Raw genomic sequence first — 25,523 nt, 5'->3', positions numbered from 1 at the left:
TTCCACTCCTTCCACTCCTGGCTACTGTGCTGTCAGGCAATGATGTGCTCTGTGGTGCTGACCTAGCCTGTGCTCCCAGCCTAGCACAACAATCTTCCCATATCCCTCTCAATACAGATATGTTGACCCCCAAGCCTCTCACCTCCAAACCCTATAACTTAACCTCTTCTCCTGGTCAGTATCTCTCCCCCAGAGGTTTGTCCTCTACATCTGTGGCAGGGGTGTGGCCTTCCTGACATAGACACTGTGCTCTCTAGGTGTCCCATCTGCACTGGCCACTGTGGGCAACCCTCCCGCACAATGATTGTCTCCTTGCTTATCCAGAAATTAGAGCATCCTTGGCCTAGGAAAACCAGCACACTTCTTTGTCATTCAGTGGATTGCATCCATACCTTCTTTAACAAGATCTGAACCTTAGCCTTTGGGGGAGCCCTCAATAGAATTTTGTCCTTCCTTGGATATCTTCCCTCAGCCCTAAGGTACCTTTATATTTTACACTTACTCTTTTATCATAACCTAATTATTCTTTTAAAAAAAATTATGTATTTATTTGACAGAGGGAGCAGGAGAGAAAGAAGAAGGCTCCCCACTGAGCAGCGAGCCCAAGATGGGGCTTGATCCTAGGACACTGGGATCATGACATGAATTGAAGGCAGATACTTAACCTGCTGAGCCACCCAGGTACCCCTACCCTAACTATTCTTAATACTGTACTTACCCTTTTTAAAATTGTGGTGTGGCTTCTGTCTCTTACTGGACCCAGACTGATGACAGAATGGGAATGGCCCTAGAAAGTCAAGATTTGGGAATTAGATTGTTCATCCTCTGATCTTCAGTGCAGTGCTGAGCATGTTGCTAATGGGAAGCAGGAGGCTAGTAACTCATTGCATGCATGGCATCACAACGAATCAAGATTGATGGTTAATTGTGATGAAGTGCCAGATGAAGCCAGAGCCTTAGAAATGTAAGTGGCTATGGTGTTTGATGATTATGGCTCTCTATAAGGACTGTGGTATGGGATGGATCTGTTTTTTTTTTTTTTTTAAGATTTTATTTATTTATCAGAGAGAGAGAGGGGGAGAGAGCGAGCACAGGCAGAGAGAATGGCAGGCAGAGGCAGAGGGAGAAGCAGGCTCCCCGCTGAGCAAGGAGCCCGATGTGGGACTCGATCCCAGGGTGCTGGGATCAAGACCTGAGCCCCTGAGCCGAAGGCAGCTGCTTAACCAACTGAGCCACCCAGGCATCCCTGGGATGGATCTTTTTGAAAGCACTTCCTTTGGCACTTACAGAGGAAAAAAAAAAAAAAAAAAAGATATACTGAAGCTCATTCATTTTCAGCTCCATTATGGAAGCAGCGTTTTCCTGTACCCTGTGCCCATCCGCTGACTGTGGCTTGCTTGTGTCCCAAAGGACTGCTTCCTACTTGCCTGGTGACAGTAGACCATCTCTGGTCAGATAAGTTGGAGAATTTTTCGCCATCCAATGGACTGCAACTACACCATCTCCAGTGAGGTCTGAACCCTGTCCATGTTTGTCCTGCCTTGGTCATTCTCCCTCAGCCCCAAGATCTATATGTATCTTATAGTTACTCTTCTATCATAGCCTGATAATTTTTTACATCGAACTTCCTTTGTTTAAATCACAGTGTAGTTTTTATCTCTGACTGGATCTATATGAAAATGGACTCCAAATTTTATACCTGGCACAGGTCCAAAAATGGAGCAAGGTGTCCTGGATTTTTATTAAGACAGCTTTCTTCACCCCTCTGTTTATCCATCCTTTCTTTTTTAATTATTATTTTTAAAGGATTTTATTTATTTATTTATGGAAAGAGAGTGTGTGAGCCAGAGGAGGGGCAGTGGGAGAGGGAGAGAGAGCATCTCAAGCAGATTCTGTGCTGAGTGCAGAGCCTGACATGGGGCTTGACCTCAGGACCCTGAGCTCTGACCTGAATCGAAATCAAGAGTTTGACACTTAAATAACTGAGCCACCCAGGTACCCCATATCCTTTCTTGCTTTCTTTTGATTAGAGACATAAACCAGCACTTTTTTTTTCTTTTTCACATAAATTTTGCCCCTTCCGACACTGTGTTCTACTAACCATTTCTATAACTCTGCAGGTCAAGTCCCCTGGAATGCCACATCAACTGTGCCCATCATGGTGATCATTGTGAACCACTGGCTTCCAGTGGTTAAGCACTACCACTTGTTTTCATGCTCTGCTATCAATGAGTCAAGTTCTACTCTGCTCCTGTAAGATCAGAGCTACCACTAGACTTCTTCATGACGCTGATGCTTCTCACTGTCATATACCTGATGGCCTTGGTAAATTGCATGATATATGGGACGTCTATGAAATACAATCCTCTGATAGGTTTTTCATTCTCACACTATATGTCCACTCAAGTGTGCTCATTCTTTCTGTTCATCATATGCTACAAAAATTTGAGCATTTCAACTTAGCTCAGCATAAGCCATTTCTTTCTTCAGCCATGCTTGCATTGAGTTTGTATTGTCCCCTGAGTTTCTTGAAAGGGTGCTATACCCAGTATCTCAAGATAATTTCCCCAAAGGATACCTGGGTGGCTCAGTTAGTTAAGTGTCTACCTTTAGCTCAGGTCATGATCCCAGGGTCCTGAGAGAGAACTGCACCTCGGGCTCCCAGCTCAGTGGGGAGCCTGCTTCTCCCTCTCCCTCCGCCTGCTGCTCTGCCTGCTTGTGCTTTCTTTCTCTCTCTGTCAAATAGATAAAATCTTAAAGAGAGAGAGAGAGAAACTTCTGCCAAGTCAATAAATTCTACCTTACTTAGTCTTCAGTTTTAGCCCCTTTGATAAAAATGTTCTCAAGATCTAGTCCCTCAGGTACCCCCTGGTTCCTTATTGAAAATATTAGCTAACTCTCACAGTTCCTGTGGAGTACAAGCCCTGTCCTCCCTTATCAGGTTCACATGAACCTGGCTGTCATTCCACGTGCCTATTAACTTGGTGGTTATGTCCCAGTTGCACTGTAGAGGAGAGGTCTATAAAGGATCTTCCTCTATGAAGACGGTATTAATCTTAGTGAGGAGTAGGCCACCTTTGCAGGCTCTGAAGATTTTCAGTAAGTCTGGAAACAAAACTTCAAGAAATATGCAGATATCCTTATCCCATGTTTTGGGATTCCTGGGTTTCCCACACAGGACCCTCACATTGGCATAATAGTTCTTCTTGGGTTATGTGTTCAATTTTCTTTGAAGCTAGGGACTCTATTCAATTCTGAGTTTGGTTTTAATCTTTTCTTTTTCTCACTATAAGAGAAAAGGGGCCTCTAGGATGCCAAAGAAGCTCTCTGGCTTTCATAGTTAATTTTCCATTGTTAATTGCCCTCAGCTTTTCTTTATCCCTGTGTAAAACAGATGATCTGTAAGCTTCAACTTCATAGCAAAGGGCTAATTCCATTGTCCTGTGTGTATGGCTTCTCAATCCCAGGCCTCAGACCAGTTTTGCAACTTGTACATTACAAAGGGGAGGGGTTTAGATTCTATCACCCTTCCTCCCCTATAGATGGAATCAAATGATCTAGAGGCCAGATGACAAAGCCTAGAAGAATTTAGACAGCCTCCCTAGCTTTCTCAGAGGAAAATTTTTATTGGCTTACATGAGCTCTCAGGCTCATGTTTTTATCTTCCACTCTTTTTGTTTGGAAGAATCTGTTTGCCTGATACGGAATAATACATTTCTTTTCCTCATTTGTCTACACATTCTAGAAATTTGAGCATTTCAGTTAGTTACCAAACATGGAACACGAATCCTCCCTAACAGAATGTAGTTGCTAGTAGTCTCATTCTATTACTAGATGGCCAAACAGTCACCGCGAATGGAGCATTTTATTTTAACGTACATTCTTTATTTATTCTGTGCCATAACACTACAAAACAGACTCAGCTCTCCTTATTTTACAGATCAGGAAACTCAAGGACAGGGAGCTGAGGTAACCTGACGATGATTACACATTCTAGCAAGTAGTACAGCCTATCTGACTCCACACTCACAATATCAAATGTAACCAACGGAATCATTTAGGTAATTCAAGGAAGACTTCCCCTTTCCTCCAAAATGAAATATTCAGAGACATGCCTATTAGGGGTTAAGAAACTTCTTCAGACATTAGCCCGAATATTTTGTCTTGTGTTTCCTTCCTTATTTTAAGACAGAATTTCTGCATCAAATCCTGGAATCTGCGTAACCACTAATTATCCTAGGAGAATGACCAGGAAAGAATGCTCAAGGGCATACATAAGCTTTTATGTGTGACTACCTCGGGATAGTCATCTCCACTCCAATCCAAAGTTTGGGGCATCAGACAAAATACTTTGCCCAGATTCAGCTACAAAATAATGCCTTCTTTATTACTGTCATACCAACTGGGTTTAAAAAAATGAAAAAATTGAGTTTAAATCATATTTAAAAAGAAGATCTTTTATTTTATTAAGGCAAAATGGCCTGTCATTCTTGTAAGAGATTGAGGGACAACAAAGTCCCTTTGTGTAACCCGTACTTCTTGTTACTATGGGACTACTTTCAATATTATTATCCTTTCCTAGAAAAGTCCCTAGGATCCCAACCCCCAAGTGTACACCTATTTCCATTGGCTCCTGGATGATTTTTTTTCGCCAGGGGTACTGTGGCTCCAGGTGTACCCCACTGCTTTGGCACTTGCTGGGCTCATTCCCAAACTGCTGCTTCATCCCTTCCCGATATCACTGGCATGCCAGGGAATGGAAAGGGTGTTTCCTTCTAACATCATACATAGCTTTGTATTTGGCTCACAAAGAGTTTTATGAATTTCCCTGTTGGCTGGAATGAAACACATTTGATAGTGAGTCAAAGTTCTACTTGAAACAATTCCCCTTGGGGAAAGATTGACTTAAGCCCCAAATTGCCTCCTGTGTCTTAATTCTTTCCTACCTGAAGATGATTTTACGCCATGAAATTAGGGATGATCTTTCTTTCTTCTCTTCCTCCCTTCCTTCTTTTCTTTTCTTTTCTTTCTTTCTTTCTTTCTCTTTTTTTTCCCTCTTTTTTCTTTCCTTCCTTCCTTCCTTCCTTCCTTCTTTCATTTTTGAGGCTTAAATACCCATAATCACATTTAGAATTTACTTCATGCTTTCCTGGGACCCACAGTGAGTATCTGTGAGCATCTTGAGGACACTTTTTGTTCTTAGAACGTAACAAGTGTCAACATTTAATTGATATTTATTTGCACAAATGGCCACATTGGTAAGACAAAGCTATTAGGTAAGCATAACAGTTAAGTTACATCAGAAAAGTGTACTGCAGTATTTCTGTACTTAAAAATACATATGTAATTTATTTACATGTATTTTTTAGACATTATGATTCATTTATTGGGACATGTAATTTTTATTGAAGTATAATTAACATACAATGTTAGGTTAGTTTCATATATAAACATAATGATTCAACAAATCTATGCAATATTCAGTGCTTACCATAGTAAGTGTAGTCACCGTCTGACACCAAACAACATTATTGCAATCTTAATGAAATCTGGCCATTTGCAACAACATGGATGGACCTAGAGGGTATTATGCTAATGAAGTAAGTCAGATAGAAAAAGACAAATACAGTATGATTTCACTCATATATGGAATTTAAGAAACAAAACAAATGAACAAACAAAGCAAAAATAAAAAAAAAAAAGAGAGAGAGAGAGAACTTAAATACAGAGAACAAACTGGCGGTTACCAGAGGGGAGGTGAATGAGGGGATGGTTAAAATAGACACAGAGGAGATTAAGAGATACGAACTTCCAGTTACAAAATAAGCAAGTCCTGGAGATGAAAATCACAGCACTGGAAAATATCATTTTTAACAAAGTACAACTGTAGCTTTGTTTTAAAACACTTCTTATTGAAGAATCATGCCTAGACTCACATTAATAAAATGATGGGAAACACTTAGGCCAAGGAAGGATGCTTCTGTATCTACACCCATAACTCTTTATCGCTAGTTGGCTGTACCCTTTCAACATAATGTCTCATATTTGCCTCAACACTCTTTCTTCATGTTTTTACCGTTAGTAATGATGAAGAGTGACATATACAGTTTAATAATTCATTATAAATATATCTTCTAAAACACTCACAAAACTTACTAGGTGTTCCATATTTAGGCTTTCCATTCATTTTGTAACTGCATGACAGACCATGACCACCATGCTCCACGGGGCTGGGGCACCCCCGTGAATGAGGATGCTGGAATTGTGTAGCCATACATAGTGGTTCTGAGATTACATGCATTTCCCAAAGTTTCAATGGCATATTTCTCTGTCTCCTTCAGAAACAACAAAGCTTGCCTCTCAAGTCAAATTCCTATCAAATCTTAGCATTTTCTGGTAAACTCTTCCACTGAAGAATTTTGATCATTTTAACAGTAAAAATGATGTAATAATAGTATATATTCTCAGAATTTTTTAAAGGATTATTTATTTATTTATTTATTTATTTATTTGACAGAGGGAGAGAGATCACAAATAAACAGAGAGGCAGGCAGAGAGAGAGGGGAAGGAAGTAGGCTTCCTGTTGAGCAGAGAGCCTGATGTGGGGCTTGATCCCAGGACTCTGAGACCATGACCTGAGCTGAAGGCAGAGGGTTTAACCCACTGAGCCACCCAGGCGCCCCTATTTTCAGATTTTTAAAAAAAGATTTTATTTACTGGGGCACCTGGGTGGCTGAGTTGGTTGGGTGACTGCCTTGGGCTCAGGTCATGGGGACTGAGTCCTGCATTGGGTTCCCAGCTCCATGGGGAATCTGCTTCTCCCTCTGACTTTCTCCCCTCTCATGCTCTCTCACTCTCTCTCTCTCAAATAAATAAATTCTTTAAAAAATATATTTAAAAAGATTTTATTTATTTATTTGAGAGAAAGGGAGAGAGCACAATCAGGGGAGCAGCAGAGGGAGAAGGAGAAACAGGGTCCCAAAAAGGGGCTTGATCACAGGACCCAGAGATCATGACCTGAGCCAAAGGCAGATGTGTAACCAACTGAGCTACACAGGCACCCCATAACTCCCAATTATTTTAAAGATAACTTTTTAATAGAGACATTTCAGGGGCACCTGGGTGGCTCAGCTGGTTGAGCCTCCAACTCTTGATTTCATCTCAGGTCATGATCTCAGGGTCCTGAGACTGAGTCCCAACCCCTATGTTGGCTTCATGCTTAGCACTGAGTCCATTTGATTCTTTCCCTTTCCCTCTGCTCCTCCCCTGTTCTCTCTCTCTCTCTCTCAAATAAATAAATAAATAAATAAATATTTCGGGGTGCCTGAGTGGCTCAGTTGGTTAAGTGTCTGCCTTCTGCTTAGGTCATGATCTTGGAGAGTCAGGATCAAGCCCTGCATCAGGCTCCCTGCTCAGTGGGGAGTTTGCTTCTCCCTCTGACCCTTCCCCTTCTCTCATGGGCTCTCTCCTCTCTCTCTCTTTCAAATAAATAAAATCTTTTAAAAAAATAAAATAAAATAGAGTCATTTCAGTCTACCAAGAATTTCCATATTCATTATCCTAATGTATTCCCAAACCAACCCAGGGTATAATGTCTATGATTCTTACTGTACCAAATTTGGAACTGAGGTTTAGAGAGACCGAGTAACTTGACCAAAAGTCACAGCCACTTAGTGACAGGCTTGGGATTCAAAACTCTTATTCTTGGGCGCCTGGGTGGCTCAGTGGGTTAAGCCTCTGCCTTCGGCTCAGGTCATGATCTCAGGGTCCTGGGATTGAGGCCCGCATCGGGCTCTCTGCTCAGCGGGGAGCCTGCTTCCTCCTCTCTCTCTGCCTGCCTCTCTGCCTGCTTGTGATCTCTTTCTGTCAAATAAATAAATAAAATCTTAAAAAAAAAAAAAACTCTGATTCTATATGCTATAATATTTCCGCTATCTACTTTTTTTTAAATTTATTTTTTATTTGTTTTCAGCATAACAGTATTCATTATTTTTGCACCACACCCAGTGCTCCATGCAATCCATGCCCTCTATAATACCCACCACCTGGTACCCCAACCTCCCATCCCCCCGCCACTTCAAACCCCTTAGATTGTTTTTCAGAGTCCATAGTCTCTCATGGCTCACCTCCCCTTCCAATTTACCCCAACTCCCTTCTCCTCTCTAACTCCCCATCCACTATCTACTTTTTAAAAAAATCAGAAATATCTTCCCTGTGCCAGAGAGAATTCAATGACCATATAGGTATGTATAAAATAAAAGGGGGTATTACAGGAACAATGCATAAACAATATTACATTAAAAGCTCAAAAGAGCAGAAAAACCACTTGCAGACACCAGAAAGGAAGTTTTAGTTTATTCTTTTGTATAGGAGGTTTTTAAAAATTTATTATAGATGGTTTGTTGACTTGCTCATTGATTCGGTATACATTTCTGGGGTATCTGTTATTGATGAGGCACTGAACTGAACACTCTAAGACGGTAAAAATGATACATTTGCTAGCCTGAAATATATCATCTCTAAGCACACAAATAACTGTAATGGGTGGAAGCCATTCAAAAGCCATAGCTGACACATGAGTGTAGGGTTATGAGAAATTGGCAGAGGCAACATAATTTTCATTTTTATCTATATTAAATACATATTACTCTTACAATAATAATTTTAAAAGCTTCATTTAATATTTAAAGAAGAGAGAGAATTATATTTATGGAAGAATAACAGGTACAGAAATGGCCATGGTAAGTCAGAAATACAGGTCTTCCACAATTTACGATGGGATTATACCCTGGTCACTCATGGTAAAATGAAAAATTGCAAGTTGAAAATGCATTTAAGGAGCACCTGGGTGGCTCAGTCAGTTAGACTTAGGCTCGGGTCATGATCCCAGAGTCCTGGGATCAAGTCCCATATTGGGTTCCCTGCTCATTGGGGAGTCTGCTTCTCCCTCTGCCCCTCACCCCACTCATGCTCTCTCTCTCTCTCTTAAATTAATAAATAATATCTCTTTCAGAAAAGGCCTTTAATACACCTAACCTACCAAACATCATAACTTAGCTTTGCCTATCTATCTTCAACATGTTCAGACTCTTATATACCAGTCTGCATCTGAACATAATCGTTTAACATAAATCCTATTTTATAAATAAAGTGTCTATAATACGGTGTTGAATATCTCATGTAATTTATTGAATACCATATAGAAAGGAAAAAGAGCATGGTTGTAAGAGTACTGGAGACTCATCCTCGTGAACCCCGGGGCTGGCCGGGAGCTGTGGCTCGCCGCCCCTACCCAGCATCACGAGAGTGCACTGTACCAGGTACAGCTAGCCCAGGAAAAGATCAAGATTCAAAACTGGAACTATGGCTTCTACTGAAGGCATATCACTCTCACTCCAGGATGAAGATGGAAGATTGTAAGTTGAACCATTGTAAGTTGGGACTGCTTATATATAAACCAACTTTTTCTTTGTCCAGTGAATTACCGGAAGAAGGAAAAATAGCTGCCTTCCCCAGCAAAGTTCCAAGGAAATGATATCACCTGAGGAAAAATAGGCTTCGGTTCAGATGAGCAAACTGAACAATTTTTTAGGGCTGGGTAGGACCATCTTGACCATCCTCTTGCACAACTGCCTGTTTTAAAGTCAAAGAAACTGAGGCACAGATAAATGAGGATACTTGCCCCAAGGTCAGGTAGCCGGTTGGAACAGAGACAGAAGCAATATTCATGTCTCCAGACTCCACACTGCTTTTACTGATGACTGGCAATAGAAATGGTGGTAGATTATCTTCATAGGATATTCACAGTGCCTTACATATAATAGACATTCACTAATTATTTATTGAATAAATACAGAAAATAAATTAGTAATATGCTATAGAAGATGTGTTTATGTTATGTATTTCCCTCCTACTTTGGTGACCTTTTTACAGTTTAAGTCTCTATTATGGTATAACATACAAGCAATGAAGTATAAAAATTTATGGCCACATATTGATTTCACACTATTACATCTTATATATGTTTATATCCACGTAAGCACCCAGAAAACTTTCACATACCTCTGCCCAGTTAATAACCCCTCCCAAAAGGTAACCACTATTCTATCAGCATAGACTAGTTAGTTACCTGTTGTGTACTTCTTTTTGTGTACTTCTTCTTTTTTTTTTTTTTAGATTTTATTTATTTATTTGACAGAGAGATCACAAGTAGGCAGAGAGGCAGGCAGAGAGAGAGGGAGAAGGAGGCTCCCTGCTGAGCAGAGAGCCCAATGTGGGCCTCAATCCCAGGACTCTGGGATCACAACCTGAGCCGAAAGTAGAGGCTTTAACCCACTGAGCCCCCCAAGTGCTCCTGTTGTTGTACATTTTATAAAGCAATATAGTAAGCATTTTTGTGCCAATTTATTTTTTCAAACATTATGTTTGAGAGATTCATCCATGCCCCTCAGGGGAGAGGCTGGTCATTTCTTTTTCATGGCTGCATAGTATTCCACCATGTATAATATAATTTAGTCATTCTGTTTTGGATGGATGTTTGTGTTGCTTCCATTTATGAGATATCATGAATAAAGCTGCTAGGAATCATTCTGTACAAGTCTTTTGGTGGACATATGCCCTTGTCTTTTGGGGCACATCTGGACGAGTGGAATTGCTGGGCCACGGGGTAGCCATACATTTAGTAATTAGAAGATATTGTTGAAGACCTTTCTAAAGTAGCTCTACCAATTTTCACTCCAGCTAATCCACATACTCACCAACCCTTGACAGTGTCAGGACTTTTCATTGTAGTTATTCTGATAGGTAGGTAGTGGTATTTAATTAGGTCTTAATTCATATTTCCCTAATGACTAATGACTTTGAGTATTTTGTGCTGTGCTTATTGGCCACTTGCGTATCCTCTTGAGAAGTGCTTATTGAAGGCTTTTTCTTCCTCCCCTTAAATTTTTTTTTTTTTTCCAAGTAAGCTTTATACTCAGTATGGAGCCCAACATGGGGCTTGAACTCATGACCCTGAGATCAAGACCTGAGCTGAGATTAAGAGTCAGATGACTAACTGGCTGAGCCACCCAGACACCACCCCTCACTTTAAAAAGAAAAAAAATTGGTCTTGTCTGTATTTTTCCAATTGATTTATAGTTCTTTATATGTCCTGGATATGAGTTCTCTTTGTAAATATATGTCTTTTCCTAATCTGCCCTAATTGCCTTCTCATTTTCTCACTTGTGTATTTTAGCCATCAGCAAATCTTTTCTATAAAGGGCCAGATGGCAATTACTTTAGACTTTGCAGGCCTTGGTGAGGTCTGCTGCTACTTTTCAACTTTGCCACTGTAACACAGAAGCAGCTGCAGACAGCCATACATTACATGAATAAGCGCATGGCTGTATTCCAATAAAACTTTATTTATGGGCACTGAAATTTTGAATTTCATGTACATTTCACATATCATTACACAGTATTCTTCTTTTGACTTTTTTCCACCATGGGAAAATCTAAAAACCATTTTGAGCTCCCAGGCTCTACAAAACCATGCAGCAGAATTAGGTTAGTATGCTGGCCATAGTTTGGTGGCCTCAGATGTATTTCACACATATGAGCTCTTAATTTTCTTGAGTCTCAAGTTATATCTCTTCTTTTGTCATTAATATTTTTATTTCTGTATAAGAAATCTTTGCCTATTCCAAGTTCCTGAATAGGCTCTCCTTTGTCTTATCCTAAAGCTGCATTTTATCATTCACTTTTATGTCATTGATCCACCTAGGATGACATTTTGTGTATGGTGTGAGGTAGAGGCTTTACCCTTGGTTTCTATGTACTTGAGTTTGATCATAGATCTTTTCTGACTTTATCATGTAGTCATGACTTCTCGGCTCTGTGAAACTTTCCCTGGTGGCAGAGTGGGGAGCTAACACCTGTCCGGTAGTCATTCATTCGACAACTACTTTTAAAAGGCTTATTGTGGTCCATGCTAGACACAAAGGCTTGGCTTTTGTCTGAAGGAGATTATAGTCTTTTAAAAAACAATAAATAAATAAAATGTGATAAGTGCCATGATAATATTGCAACTATTCATTTATGTTCATTATGTTTTTCATTATGTTTTTCTCCTATTGAAATTGAGTCATTTGAAGAAAGGGACCACAGGCTTTAATTTGGTTATCTCTAGCACCTCGCGTGAACTCTAATATAGAATAGGTGCTAATGAAAATTTGATGAATGATTAAATGAATAAATCATCATGCATATACAGGATACAAATACACATGTATTCATACAGTGCATATGTATACAGAATATGGACATATATGAATTCAGTGAATAACATGCATAAATGTACATATGTGTATACACACACACACACACACACAAACTTCGACCTCTTTCTTCCAGACATACAAGCTAAAATGCCTCTTGGGCAATCACTAATCTCTTGTACGTTAGTCAGAGGACAAAATTCATGCAGTAAAGATTCATGGTTGAAGTCCTGGTGGTTCTTGTAGTAGACTGCCTCTGTTCAAATCCAAGCTCTATCACCCAGTAGCTGCGTAACCTTAGACCAGTTACTGAATCTTCCCGTGCCCCAGTAACCTCATCCATAAAATGGGAAAACTCTCCTCGTACAGTTGTTCAGAATTTTAAATGAGTGCATACTTGTAAAATAATCAGAGGCCCAAAAAGCTCCATGAAGGCAGGAATTTTTGTCTGCTTGGTTCATTGCTTCTAGAAGAGTGTTTGATACATACTAGATACTCATTCAACACAACTGTCGCATGAATGACCAATCCCTGGATCACGAAAATCTCTAATTGTTGACTGGTATCATTTCATACAGAGATTCTGGGTTCCCTTTCCAGCCATTCCCCATCCCCCATTGATGACAATTTCAGTTTGGGAATCATAGCATTTTTTGACATTGACGCAAGGTGGCAGCATCAGTCTCCTTTTGAGCCATCAGCCACACTAACTTCGCACATTCTAGAGACAAACTGGGCAACTTGCTGCAAGTTCCTCCATCCATTCTAGATTCTGTTATTTTAAATAACAACATTAACCGAATCATTATAAGGCTACTTCTTAGCTGCTCTAATTTCTAGCTAAGGAAAAGGTGAATGCTTGTAAAAAGATAAAAATACTGACATTTACCCAGGCTGCCTTATAGTACCACAACTGTTTTGTGTTCTTAACACTCTGGCTTTGTAACAAATAAGTGCTTGGCAAATAATAAGCAAATCTCTTCCATTTCTGCTACACAAGGTGAAACAATGTTGTTCCTTTCCAAGTTTGCAAGAAAAGACAAAACAAAATCAAACTTCTCTGTTTTCTAAATAAAGACAGGAGGTTAATTCTGCAGTCCTTCTAACTTACTCTGTGAAACCACTGTTGAGAAACAGAAAGTTCTGGGCACCTTTGAGGGTAAGACCTTGTGGCATAAAGAAAAGAATCTTGGTTTAGAAATGAAGAGAACTGGGATTCCAGGGTTGCTTCAAGGAATCTCCTTACCTCTAACTTTAAGCTAAGTTCCTTTCTTTGCAGAATTCAGCATCCTTATTTCTAAAACAATGATAGCAATCTCTGTCTTACCTACTTGAAATGAGATCAGTGAATGTAAATACCTTAAGAAACTGTAAAGGGCTCTATTTTATACGGCATGAGCTAAGGTTAAAATCATTTCCATTTTACCAACGGGGAAAACCAGTTCTAGCCAGTTAAATGGGCTTGCCTCGGTTTTCTCATCTATAAAATGGGCTAATGAAAGCAACCCCACCTACTTCAGTGAGCTGTAAGGATAAAATAAGATAATAGATGTGAAAGTGCATTTAAAATGAACGTACTCTCACTTGTACAAGATTATTAAGTTTAAGCAAATGGCTTTTCTCGAGTTTCACAAACAATCCTGAAGGAAGCAACATGTAACTAAGTAATTTTTAAAGAAATAAGCATGTTTGATTTGCTTCAGAATCTCAGGAAATTGCACATTTAAAAAAGAGGAATAAAGAAGCTCAAGGTATCACTGCATTTAGGGAAGGATAAATAAAATTAAATGGTATATGCAGAGTTAGTTGATAAACACTTCTTGAATATCTGCATTTAAATTAAGTATATTGTAGAAATAAATGTCTTCCCTTAAAATCTTAACATTCAACTAACACTCGACAACTGCCTATTTCATAGCAAGTATTTTAAAAATGGGTTCTTTCATTTTCAGTGTTTTGGTCTTCAAAATCAGAGAGAAATTGAAATTAAATTGAGATTTAAGGAAAATTGAAATTAAAAGTTGAGAAAAGTGAGATTCAGAGAAGTTGCTCAGCTTGCCTCAGGTCAAACAGTGACTCAAGATACAGACTTCAAATCCCCTGCTCCCTCCTGTCTTGTCTTACTGTGGAGGCTTTTAGTCACTCCTATGAAGCACTCCCGATACTGCATCTGCCCTTACAGCAGCAAGCTAGCAATTTTTGTTGAGTATAAACCAGAGGTGGAGTGTACTAGTTTTAAGGAAACTGGTTAAATGGGGACTTCAGAGCTGAAACTTATCTGTCTTCTTGTGTGAATTTCCATGGCTTGCTCTGACCTTTGGACTATCATTTCCCCAGAAAGGCACTCAGTTACCTTTCCTCTAAATATTTCCAGAGCCAATTCAGGCCTTTTCAAAAAATAAAAAATGATTAATTATTAAATGTTAGGGGTTAAAGAGAAAGAGAAATAAAATTATGAGGTAACAAGAGATCTTAGAAATGAAAGCCATTTAAGTCTCTTGGGAGGTATCCATTGTTTAAGAATGATGTGCTGTTGTTACCACACATAATAAGTTAGTCTTAAAAAGGCATTTATCCCTGCTGATGTTACAGTGTTTCTACAGACTAGTTTAGTGAACTGGATGCCATTCTCAGGTGTGAATTTTGGTCAGCTATGTTTAGTAGGAATTTTAATTACGTAAATTACTTTGAAATGACACCATTTTAACTATGGAGTCTGTTCCATTGAATTTAACTTGCTAGTTAGATTCTTCCTTTTAAGGGTTAAAGCAAAGAGGCCTTCCCATTTCCATGTCTGGTTGGGTGGTTTAACTTCCTATTATCTGAAGAATGATATTGACAATGTGCTTATGACTTGTTCAAGTCCATTTAATGAGTATCTGTAGTATTCTGTTCCCTTGAAGAGTCATTCATATATAATACTTGTTTGCATGCAACTACATGCAGTGATTAACACTATAATCTTTTTGTTGTGGAAAAAAAAATAGCCCACAGAGACCTGTGAATGGAAATATAAAACTTATTTAAACATCCATTAATTTTCCCTCTTATCTGCTCCTGGAGCACCAGACTTTAGTCTTCCTATTAAATGGCCGAGTTCAATCCCGAGGACCTGAATATTAGGTTCCTGGCATTCAATCTAGTGCCAGCAAAAATCAACAGTCTTATCCAATGGCTTTAGGGACCAACAAGATTGAGGAGTTGTAATACCATTTAGTTAGGGTAAAGGCCTGGCTTCTAAAAATGTTTATTCTTAAATGAATAAAAGTCATTTCACAGATAAGGAAGAGCAGACAGGAAAGGTAAAGGGAGGTAATGCTAAAATTCTAATGATAGAACAGAGTAGTTTATCATGGAAAAGAAGCAGCCGCCTGAGGGGCACAGGTGCCCAAGGAGGTGGGGAGGTGAGAGGGATCTGCAGTTTCAAGACTGGCATTGACTTTGAGTTTAGAGTTCCAAAGATAGGGTTTGCTGACTTAGAATTTCAAGGATGAATATAATTACAAAGAGGGTTGGGTGGGCAAGGGAAAGATGCTGGAATCCCTGAATTCCTTTTAAAATGTCAACAATCACATTGTATTGTTTCTGCTATTTTAACTTTTCCAGGGGTGTTTCTCACTGAAAACTGTCTAAGGAATTTGTTCTCTTACTTATCCTGGCTTGGTTTTACCTGCTGCTCTTTGAAATGAGAGGACAGTGGCTGACAGGCATTGGATGCCCCAGCTGCAGAACAGTCTTGGAGATTCCCGAAGACAGTGATTTGACCTTTCATTGCCAACCCCATTTTTTGTCCAGTCTGGACTTGAGCTTCATTCAACAGACACCAAACCCTGTGTTGGGTACTGGGGAGATGCTGCGGAGCTGATAATTCACAGAGCTGACTAGTTTTACTAACTATAATGCCAAATCAGACTGCGATAAGTGCCTCAAGAGTGTTCTAAACAAAGTGTTGAAGTTAATTCTGTCCAAGGGTCAAGGAACAGCTCAGAGAGAAGGTGACATTTCAGGACACTCTAGAGCAAGAGAAGCATTTTGCTAGCTAGAGAAGGGACAGAGGTGTGATGTAAGGGCACTCTAGAGCAAGAGAAGCACTTTGCTAGCTAAAGAAGGGATAGAGGTGCGATGTAAGTAGGAACGCAGGCGTGTGAAGTGCCAAAGGAGTGTTCCAGAAAGGACAAGTGGTTGATGGTGTCTGGATATAGCGGTTACTGAACCCCATAACATGTCACTGTAAAAGTATCAAAAAGCTACAGCTGTGTCTATTTCTGGATGCATAAAAAGAGGCACCTGGAATAAATATCCATTTATTGCCCACTGGGTGCCCAGGTCTCTGCTTGGCTCTATAGAAGATATACGGGAAGACCCATGCCTTGGGAATGTTTATATAGCCTTCTGTCTAGAAGAAAGATGAACTCACATAAAATAATGTAAAATAATATTACAGCTTCTAAAGCAAAGCATTAGATTGCCCCAGAACTCAAGCTGAAGATGATACCTCCAGAGGGCACTCCTGCTGTCCTGACACCCGCTCCCCAATAGTGGTACAGGCAGGCTTAACACCCCTCCCCAGCCCCCCAAAGCCAGCAGAAAGGCTGAGGGCTTGGGATGCCATCACCTCAGAAACAGGTATAAAGGTCACAGCTAACCCTTACTTAGAACTTGTATGTACCTGCAGATGTTTACATGGATTAACTAATTCAGTCTTCACAATTACTGTATTTGGGAGAAACAATTAACATCTCTATTTACATATAGAGAAACTGAGGCACAGAGTCATCTGCCGGAATTCAGATCTACAAGATCTGGCTCCAGACTCTTCACTCAAATTCAGATTCTCAGACTCCAGCCCAGTATCTGGTGCTGGGTGTTTTTCCCTGAGTATTTTCAGGATAATACGATTCAAAGCGAAATAAATACTCGAGAGCACCAAATCTGTAAGGGAGGAGAACGCATGTTCGCTCTACAGCCTCAACTTTTGCCCCATCCAAGGCCAGCAAGAAAGTGTTTCTTTTTATTTATATAGTTTTCTTTTTTTGTGACAGCTTGGTGTTTCTGAACGCTAGGGGCTCCCGGATTCTCTGGTTTGAGAGTAACTTTTCCTTTTAGGATTTTTTTTTTTTTTTTTTTTTGAAGGGGGTGGGGGAAAATGTGGCCTTAATTATCCTACGTCTTAGGCAGCTTAAGGAAGGGGCTGTGCTTTCGTGATCTCTTCAGAGCCAAGTAAGGAGGTCCCTCTCTTTGCCTCTGTCTGTCTCTCTCTTTTTAAAAGGACCTCGTGCAATAAAAGTGCAGAAACAAACCCAGGCGACCACAACAGCAGCCGCGGCGGCAGCAGGAGGAGGAGGAGGAGGAAGAGGAGGAGGAAAAGTCGGAGTTGGGGCAGGCGCTCCGGAGCAGCAGGGCTCGGAGCGGCTCCCATTCATTAAGTAAGCAGCGGCCGAGGAAGGTGGCCGAGCGCCCGCGCTGCCCACTCACCGGCTCCAGCAGCGGGACACGCGCCAGCCCCGCGCGCCCCGCGCAGCCCAGCTCCGCAGCAGCGTCTGCGCTGCCGCCGGCTCTCCGCCCCCTAGACTCTCGGACGCTGTGGGGCTGAGAGAGGAGCGCAGAGGAGCAGCGCGGAGCAGAGAACAGCCCGGACTGCAGCGGGAAGCGCGCGGCGGGCTGCACCGTCGCCGCAGCGCCGCGAGCGGGGGTCCGAGCCTCCGCGTCCAGGAGCAGCCGCGGCCGGGAGGCGGGCCGGGCGCGCGGGAGTGTGGCTGCCGCCGCCGGGCGTCTTCGCGGGGCGGGAGGCTCGCGCCGCAGCCAGCGCCATGCAAAACTACAAGTACGACAAGGCGATCGCTCCGGAGAGCAAGAACGGGGGCAGCCCGGCGCTCAACAACAACCCGCGGAAGGGCGGCAGCAAGCGGGTGCTGCTCATCTGCCTCGACCTCTTCTGCCTCTTCATGGGTGAGCCCGGCCCCCGGCCCCCGGCCCCGCGCTCCCGCGCCGGCAGCCCCCGGGGTAGGGGTGGGGGTGGGGGACAGCGCTGTCCCGGAGCCCTCGCGCAGCACGGAGCCCCAGCGCCGGCCCTTCCCCAGGCTGCCGACTTCCCGGCCTGGAAGCGGGCGTGGGGCGCGCGCAGGCTCTCCCGGGCCACCGGAGTCCGGCCCCTTAGAAGCCGCCTCCGGCCGGAGGCGCAGGCACGGTCCCGCGGAAGGTTTGGGTTCGGCCTCTTAGCGCAGGGCGGTGGGCGGAACCGTGACCCAGAGCCCGCGCGGAGCTTGGTGCCCCCCGTCCGAGTAAGATGGATCTCTTGGGGCGCCGGGCCCCTGCCTGCAGCCGCGGTGCCTCCTCGCTGGCTGTGTGTAAACACCCAACCCTTCCGCTCCCGCCTCCTCGTCCCGGCCGAACTCGAGCTGGCCTTTCCCCCGCTCCCCTCCTCACCCCCACCCCGCATCCCCCCCCCGGGGGGCTGGGAGCTGCGCCCCGGGGACTTGACGCGGGCACCCACTAAACTGCCACTTGTTAAGCGCCTACTGTGTGCGGGCGGTAGGCTGTGTCACGGACACGGTTTCAACCAGCCCTCGCCCCGACTCGGTGCAGGGTAGGTGTGGAGCCCCATTTCACCAATTAGAAAACTGAGGCGCTGGGAGAGCAATCCAAGATCAAGATCGTGTTTGGGGACCACGATTAACTGCCGTCCCAGAAAGTTAAGGTGATGGTCCATTTCTGTTTTCCAAACTAGTTGGATGCCCCAGCCCGAAGTGCGGTGGGCGCTAAAAAAAAAAAAAAAAAAAAAAAAAAATTGATCGGGGAGTGAGGAGGATTTATGAACTTGGGGGGTGGGCAGGGAGAAAGCTATTGACAGGAATCTACAGGAGTTCCAAGGTTGAAGTCAGAGTAGTTTTTTTTTTTTTTTTTTTTTTAACGATTCATGGTGTAATGGAAAGGGCACAGGACTTGTCATCAGAACATTGCTACCCTGCCACTTGCTGGGCGTGCCACCCCCTTGCCTTCTGGGCCTCAGTTTCCTCATCAGTTGAGTGAGTGGGTTGAATTAGATGCTCTTCTAAGGCCCCTTCCTGCATTAAGAACTCGGATTTGGTCCAGGAGCTGTTCTGCCAGCTCTGCTAACTGAAGAAACATCTGTGTTCCCAATTCAGTTCCCTTAAAATAGAACTCCTGCACGGAGACGTAAGTCCCTTTTGAAATGGTTTTGTCCGTGCAGATTGTGCAAACCAGAGACTTAGTGGACTGGAGTTACACTTCTTTTGTGTTTTATGACTCTTTTCTGCAGCTCGGTCCTCACTGAGGTCTGTCTGCCCTGGGCTTGAACGTCCCTAGTAAGTTTGGGAGTCAAAGGAAGATGGGGCACCTAGAATTATTAAAACAAAAGAATTCTCCCCTTTGGGTACAGAGAGACAGCTGTGGGTAAAATTGTGTTCTGTGGAAGGGAAGAGAGATGGACTAGTTCAGGTGGCAAATCTGCTTCCCACCTCTTCATAGAAATTGGAGGTTTAGATGCTATGTAAAGGAATTGTCACTGGGGGGCCTGCCTTCCTGTGGGCTGCGGGCTTATTATCCTGCACAGTGGGAAGATTAGTATTTAAAGTCTGCTGCCAAGCTATTGAATTTTTAAAAGGCCCTCCCTGGTCCTGGGGGAGTGCAGGGAGAACACTAAACACATTGAAGTTGTTTGCTGTAAACTTGTCTGGGGCTTCCCAGTGTTTACTGGTGTGTTTTGTTGGTGGTAAGGTAAACTCTTCCCAGACGGCATGTGCTGAGTACCCTCCTACCTCCTACTTTGTGATTAGGAAAGCAAAGCTAGAACGAGCCTGTCAGCCTTTGTACAGTTTCATTGTTCTCCTCCCCTCTTCCACTCTTCTGAGTTCAGAAGGCAGTCCTGAGACATGGTGCATTCTTGTTAAAGGGAAAAGAAGTGTGAAGGAATTTGCAGGAAGACACACCTATTAGCTAGAGTTTAACTGAGCACAGTGTTGTGCTGTGAAGGTGCAAGTAAGGTGGATGTTTGCACATTTCACTTCATCTGCTCCAACTCTCCCTGTGCCCCCCCCCAAAGCTAATATCCTCTACCTAGCTATTGATTATGTTTACTCACGGTTGGTCTGTTGGAATAAATGATTTTGTTTACCTCGAAAAGGTGATATCTGGACCCTGCATTGTCTTCTGAGGCACAGAAGGGTATTTAAAGGCTATTTGCCTTGCTATTAAAAAAAACAAACAAACATGCCAACGAAGTCATTTTCAAAGTGATGTATGGTCAGTGTCTCCCCTATGCAAAGACCGAAATATAACATCACTAATTTACGCCTTACCTACCTTTAATAGGAAAAACTGTAAGATAAATACTTGAGAAATTTATGCGGGAGAACTCTGGCTTCCAAGAGAAAATTAATAACACAACATGTGATTTTAATATGCCCTACACAACAGTCCTAAAAAAAATTATTTCTTCTTGGTTCACGTTTTGCCTAAGACTGTCAGTGTGATTTAATTTTTATATGGTTTATTGATCATATGGTCTGGATTACAGGGCACTAATATAATAAAAAAGAGAAACATAGTTTTCTGTTTATTCTCTCACAGAAATATATACCAAGCTTCATCTCCTTGTATCTGGAAAAAATAAAAGCTGATGTGCTACATAAGTGTTATGTGAGTGGAAATATGCAAGCAGTTGAACTTGTTTCACATACCTTCTTGGAATGTGAAATTCTTAGCAAAAAACAAAAGTCCACTCTTGTTTGAAGGCCAAAAGAATCTGGTGTCCGAGAACCCCAAAGGGAGTTGACCTCCCATTGAACAGCTGTCTTTGCCAACTAATTGCTTTGATAAATACAGTTCCAAATCTTGGTGTGCTAGTCTTTCTGAAATTGATTTTGTTTTCCTTTCAATTACATAATATGTCCCACCTCCTGTTTTTCAAGCATGGGTTCTGGTGTACCAGGTGACAAGAGACCAGCAGAGGCTGTTCCCAGGCAAGAAGGGAGGGGCATCTACTGTCTTTCTCAGTTTTGTTAGCCTCTTCTTAATATAAGTGTGTGTACTCTTCGCTGTAACCTTCATGACGAGATAATCTCCATTTCACCGGTGAGGAGACTGTGTTAAGGAGGAAGCTCTGACATGCACCATGAAGTCGATTTGGGTAGATGCTTCCTTCTCAGTGAATGTGACTGGAGCCCATCTCCCTTTCAAACTCAAGATACTTATCAGAAAATGCTGAAGCTGTTTGCAGAAAATCCTGCCTCTCCGCATTTCCCAGTTAACTTATTTGCACCAAAGCAAATGGAGAAAGGTGGTTGAACTCTTCTGGTCAGAGATACGGTCTTGTTGCCCCACAGCATTGTTTGGATAGTAAGCTAGTTCCAAGACTACGCAGTTCACAGATTTTGAGGGCACCTTTTTCCCCCATGAGACCGTGGTGCCACAGAAAGGACACTAGCTGTATGTGGCTGGAGCAAAATGCAGAGATTTTGGTGAAACCATGCTGAGTGTCTGTGCCCCCACTTTCCCTCTCTCCTGTCCCTCATCCCAGCTAGCTGCTGAGTGCCTCCTTCCAGCCAATGCACTTGGAGGGCTGGGCAACTTTAGACAGGTCCAACTTTTTCTGCGTAGACTTTGCTCAAGGCCCATTATCCTTTGAGTTCAGTTAGCTCATGTGCTAAGTGATGAGCAGAATGGCCACTCCATTACACTGCTGTAAGGATCAGAAGAAATCTTGGGTGTGACCATTTTTTTTTTTTAATCTCCTGAGACTTGGGTGAATGCAAGGGCAAACGCAGGGGATTTATAACCTGGGGCCCTGGACGTAGTTTTCTGGTTGTCTTCCTACGTCGTGTCTCAGAATCACAGGTAGATGAGGCCATGAAATAAATACTCAGTAATAATATTATGCTGAAGACCATAAAGCTGTACTTCAAATAGGAGAATGTCACATTTGCCCAGTAAGTTGATGACAGATGATTTCCATTCATTTTGACTCTACACTTGAGCTGTGAAGGCAGCCCCTAAAATGGAGCAGAACTCGGGAGCCGACTGATCTTCACAGTGTACCCTGAGCTGTTCTTAGAGAAGGTTCTCTTGTTTAAAAAAAAAAAAAAAATGTTCCTCATTTGGCTTTTGATTCAGAGGGTAGATAATCTGAACTTAAACCATGAGGGGTTGGAGGACGTTGAAGAAGCGGGTGTTTGGTCAGGTTTAGACTGAAAAGCCTGACTCCTGTGCCAGTCCCCGCCAGGAAATGCAGTCAACAGGTGGAGTGTCATGAAGCAAAGGGAAAGAAGCTCAAATAGGTAAAAATGTAGAGTTTGGATGCCCAGCCATCATGCTGTGTAATATAGCAGTTCCAGAATATTCTTGGCCTTTTTTGACTTTCAGTTAAACGGTTGAGACAGAATTCCTAGAACTGGTTCTGTATATGGGCTACGTAACCTCATCTTGTGTTATTATTAAATTATTCACTTTCCATCCCGGAAGAGAGGCAGTGTGGTATAGCGAAGAGAACCGGAGACTTAGAGCCACAGGCTTCAGATTCCAGGCTGGCCAGCGCCAGCATCCGGTTATGTGGTTGTGGACAAGTTGGCTTTCTATGGATCTCAGGTTTTTCTTTTCCGTTGGTGAAGTGGCTGGCTGGGCAGGATCACGTCTAATGGGTAAAGCTGCCCTGCAAGGTTCTGTGACGGATTTCTGGCAGAGAAGAATGACCCTCATGCATGCACTTTGATTAGCTCTTCATTATACATTACCACAGGGGGTCACCGACCCCAACAGTGCTGAGCTGCAGACTCCTGTAGACTCCTATAGGAACAGACTCCTGTAGAAATAGGAGTTCTGGCCTTGGACTGCCACTTCAATGCTGCGTAACTTCAGAGAAATGCCCTTGACCTTCCTGGGCCTGGGTTTCTTCATTATTGCTGTAGAGGGAAGGGCCTGAATCATTTTCTCAGACCTCTTCTAGCACTAACAGTTTTAGGATTCTGTACTGGTAGATACATCCTGTGATGCAGAAACCCAGTCATTCTGGACTGACTGAATTGAACAGAACCCATTCCTTCTGTTAGACCATTCATCATTGGTTAAATTGTTACATTTTTTACCAAGGACTTAATGCTGACCTTAAGCTTATATTGGTATTCATTCTGGAGGGAAAGTTAGCACTGTTACTGAAGTTAACCCAATATGCTGGGAAACCAGCTAGATTTTTCCTTGGCCAGATGTGTCTTATAACCTGCTTCCTGAAATTTATAGTACAGTTGACCCTTGAACCATGCATATGACGTTTTGACTTCCCAGAAAACCTAACAGCCTGCCATTGACCGGAAGTCTTCCCGGTAACATAAATATCAGTTCCCACATATTTTGTGTGTTATATGTATTATAAGCTGCGTCCTTACAATAGAGTGAGCTAGAGAAAAGAAAATGTTCTTAGGAAAATCGTAAGGAAGAGAAAATACTTTTTTTTTTTTTTAAAGATTTTATTTATTCATCTGACAGACAGAGATCACAAGTAGGCAGAGAGGCAGGCAGAGATAGGAAGCGAAGCAGGCTCCCCAGGACCCCGGGACCACGACCCGAGCTGAAGGCAGAGGCTCCAACCCACTGAGCCACCCAGGCGCCCCAAGAAAATACTTTTATAGTACTGTATCCGAAAAAAAAAAAAATCTGTGTATAAGTGGACCTGTGCTGTTCAAATCTGTGTTCTCAGGGTCAGCTATAGTCACAAGCACATAATCACAACAGGTAACAACTTTCCCCCCCTTTTTTTTTTTTTTTTTGGTTATTCTTATTATATTCACTAAGTATGTGTTTTTAATAACTCAATAAGTTTTGATAACTTAATCTACCCTGTGAACCACAGAATATAGAAGTAGATTTTCATTGATCCACTGGCAAATGGTCCAGCCAAACATCTTGCATGGGTTGAAATAAAGAAGGGAACTTCCATTTCATAGGTAAGCCTTGCTGACTTTTCCAGAATGGTTGAAAACCCCTATTTCCTCATTGTCCTGGGGTCTTTTTGTTCTTGCTTTGTGATTCTTGGTTTTGGGGTTTTTTTTCCCCTTAGCCTGCTCTTTTCCAGCTTTCTAGCATACCAGGGGGGTATAACTGTCTTTGTGGAATACTGTTAAGGTTAGAGTTGGTGGCCGTTTCCACTTTTAGCCCTTTTTTGATTTCCTGTCAGTTTTGGATTCTTTCTTTCCCCTTCCTGTGCAGTTGCTTGGGCTGGTAAGCCCAGTTGGTCGCAGCACGATGCTAATGAGACCGTAGGCAAGGACTTCTTCCCTGGGTAGGCAGTGATATTTATGGGGACACCCTACCCAGCCTGTCAGTTCAGCCAGTACACATTGTTGGAGGAGCAATCACTTATTTGGGGGGTGTTTATTATTATATCAGCATTTCACAGACTCACCTCATAAGGAGACCCATCTGGTGTGAAACAGAGGTTCTCAGGCTCCTTCTGAGGAAATTCAAATTCAGCAGGCTTTGGGCCAGGGCCTAGGAGTCTGTATTTTTTTTATTTAAAAGCTTCTGGTGATTCTCCTTAGGCCAATCAGGCAATCACTATGTTGTTTAACAGCTGTTGTCTTAAGGGCAGTTGGCTAGGGCCTGGGCTTTTTGTCCCTGGACTGAATGTTCTGGCACTTTTCACGCTGTTAGGTTTTTTTTTTTTTTTTTTCTTTGTGGCCTGCACACCTGTCTTTCAGTAAAGATAATGAAGCTTGTTAGAATTCGTTCGACAGGAAAAATTACCTCTGGGTGCAGGCCTGAAGGTCTCTGGTGACTTTTTTAATGTAGGGACTTGGTGGTGTCTCCTAACTGCTGAGAGGCTGGGATTTTTATCTGTTTCTGGGTCCTAAACTGAGTTCTGTGTAGTGGAAGTTGCCCTCCTAGTGACCACTTTTGGAAAAATGAGGTGTTAACTCTGTAAATATTTTCTTTTGAGATATTGAAGTTTGTATCTTAGTGAAAAGTGAAATGAATAAATGAGATTTGGAATAGAGCCTTTAAAAGATCAAAGTTAGCTTGGCATAGTATTGTGGAAACAATACAAGCTTTGGATTCACTCCCATCTGGGTACAACTTGGGCGAAAAGTATTTCATCTTTCCAGGCAGAAAGGTGTCCTCATCTGGGAAAGAAACAAGACTCCCAGTGGCACCCTGGTACAGTGAAGCTCTGATGAGATCGTGATTCTGAAAACCTTTTAGGAAGTTAAAAAAGCCCTCTATCATGATTATCAGGTATCACATTGCTATTATTACTCA

At 42.3% G+C, this 25,523-nt stretch overlaps 1 protein-coding gene across 1 annotated transcript in view; it reads left to right on the top strand.

Moving 5' to 3' along the window:
• Nucleotides 1–17,450: 17,450 nt before the first annotated feature.
• PLPP3 (phospholipid phosphatase 3) overlaps nucleotides 17,451–25,523 on the top strand; it is an 83,268-nt gene continuing 75,195 nt past the window's right edge. The window contains exon 1 of the mRNA XM_059374879.1: nucleotides 17,451–18,206. Within this exon, the coding sequence (XP_059230862.1) occupies nucleotides 18,068–18,206 (139 nt within the window). The 5' untranslated portion in view covers nucleotides 17,451–18,067. The remainder of the gene's footprint in view (nucleotides 18,207–25,523) is intronic.

This window comes from Mustela nigripes, chromosome 14, assembly GCF_022355385.1.
Source record: "Mustela nigripes isolate SB6536 chromosome 14, MUSNIG.SB6536, whole genome shotgun sequence".
NCBI classification, from domain to species: domain Eukaryota; kingdom Metazoa; phylum Chordata; class Mammalia; order Carnivora; family Mustelidae; genus Mustela; species Mustela nigripes.
The sequence above is the reverse complement of the archived record's forward strand: the minus strand, read 5'-3'. Positions and strand labels throughout refer to the sequence as shown.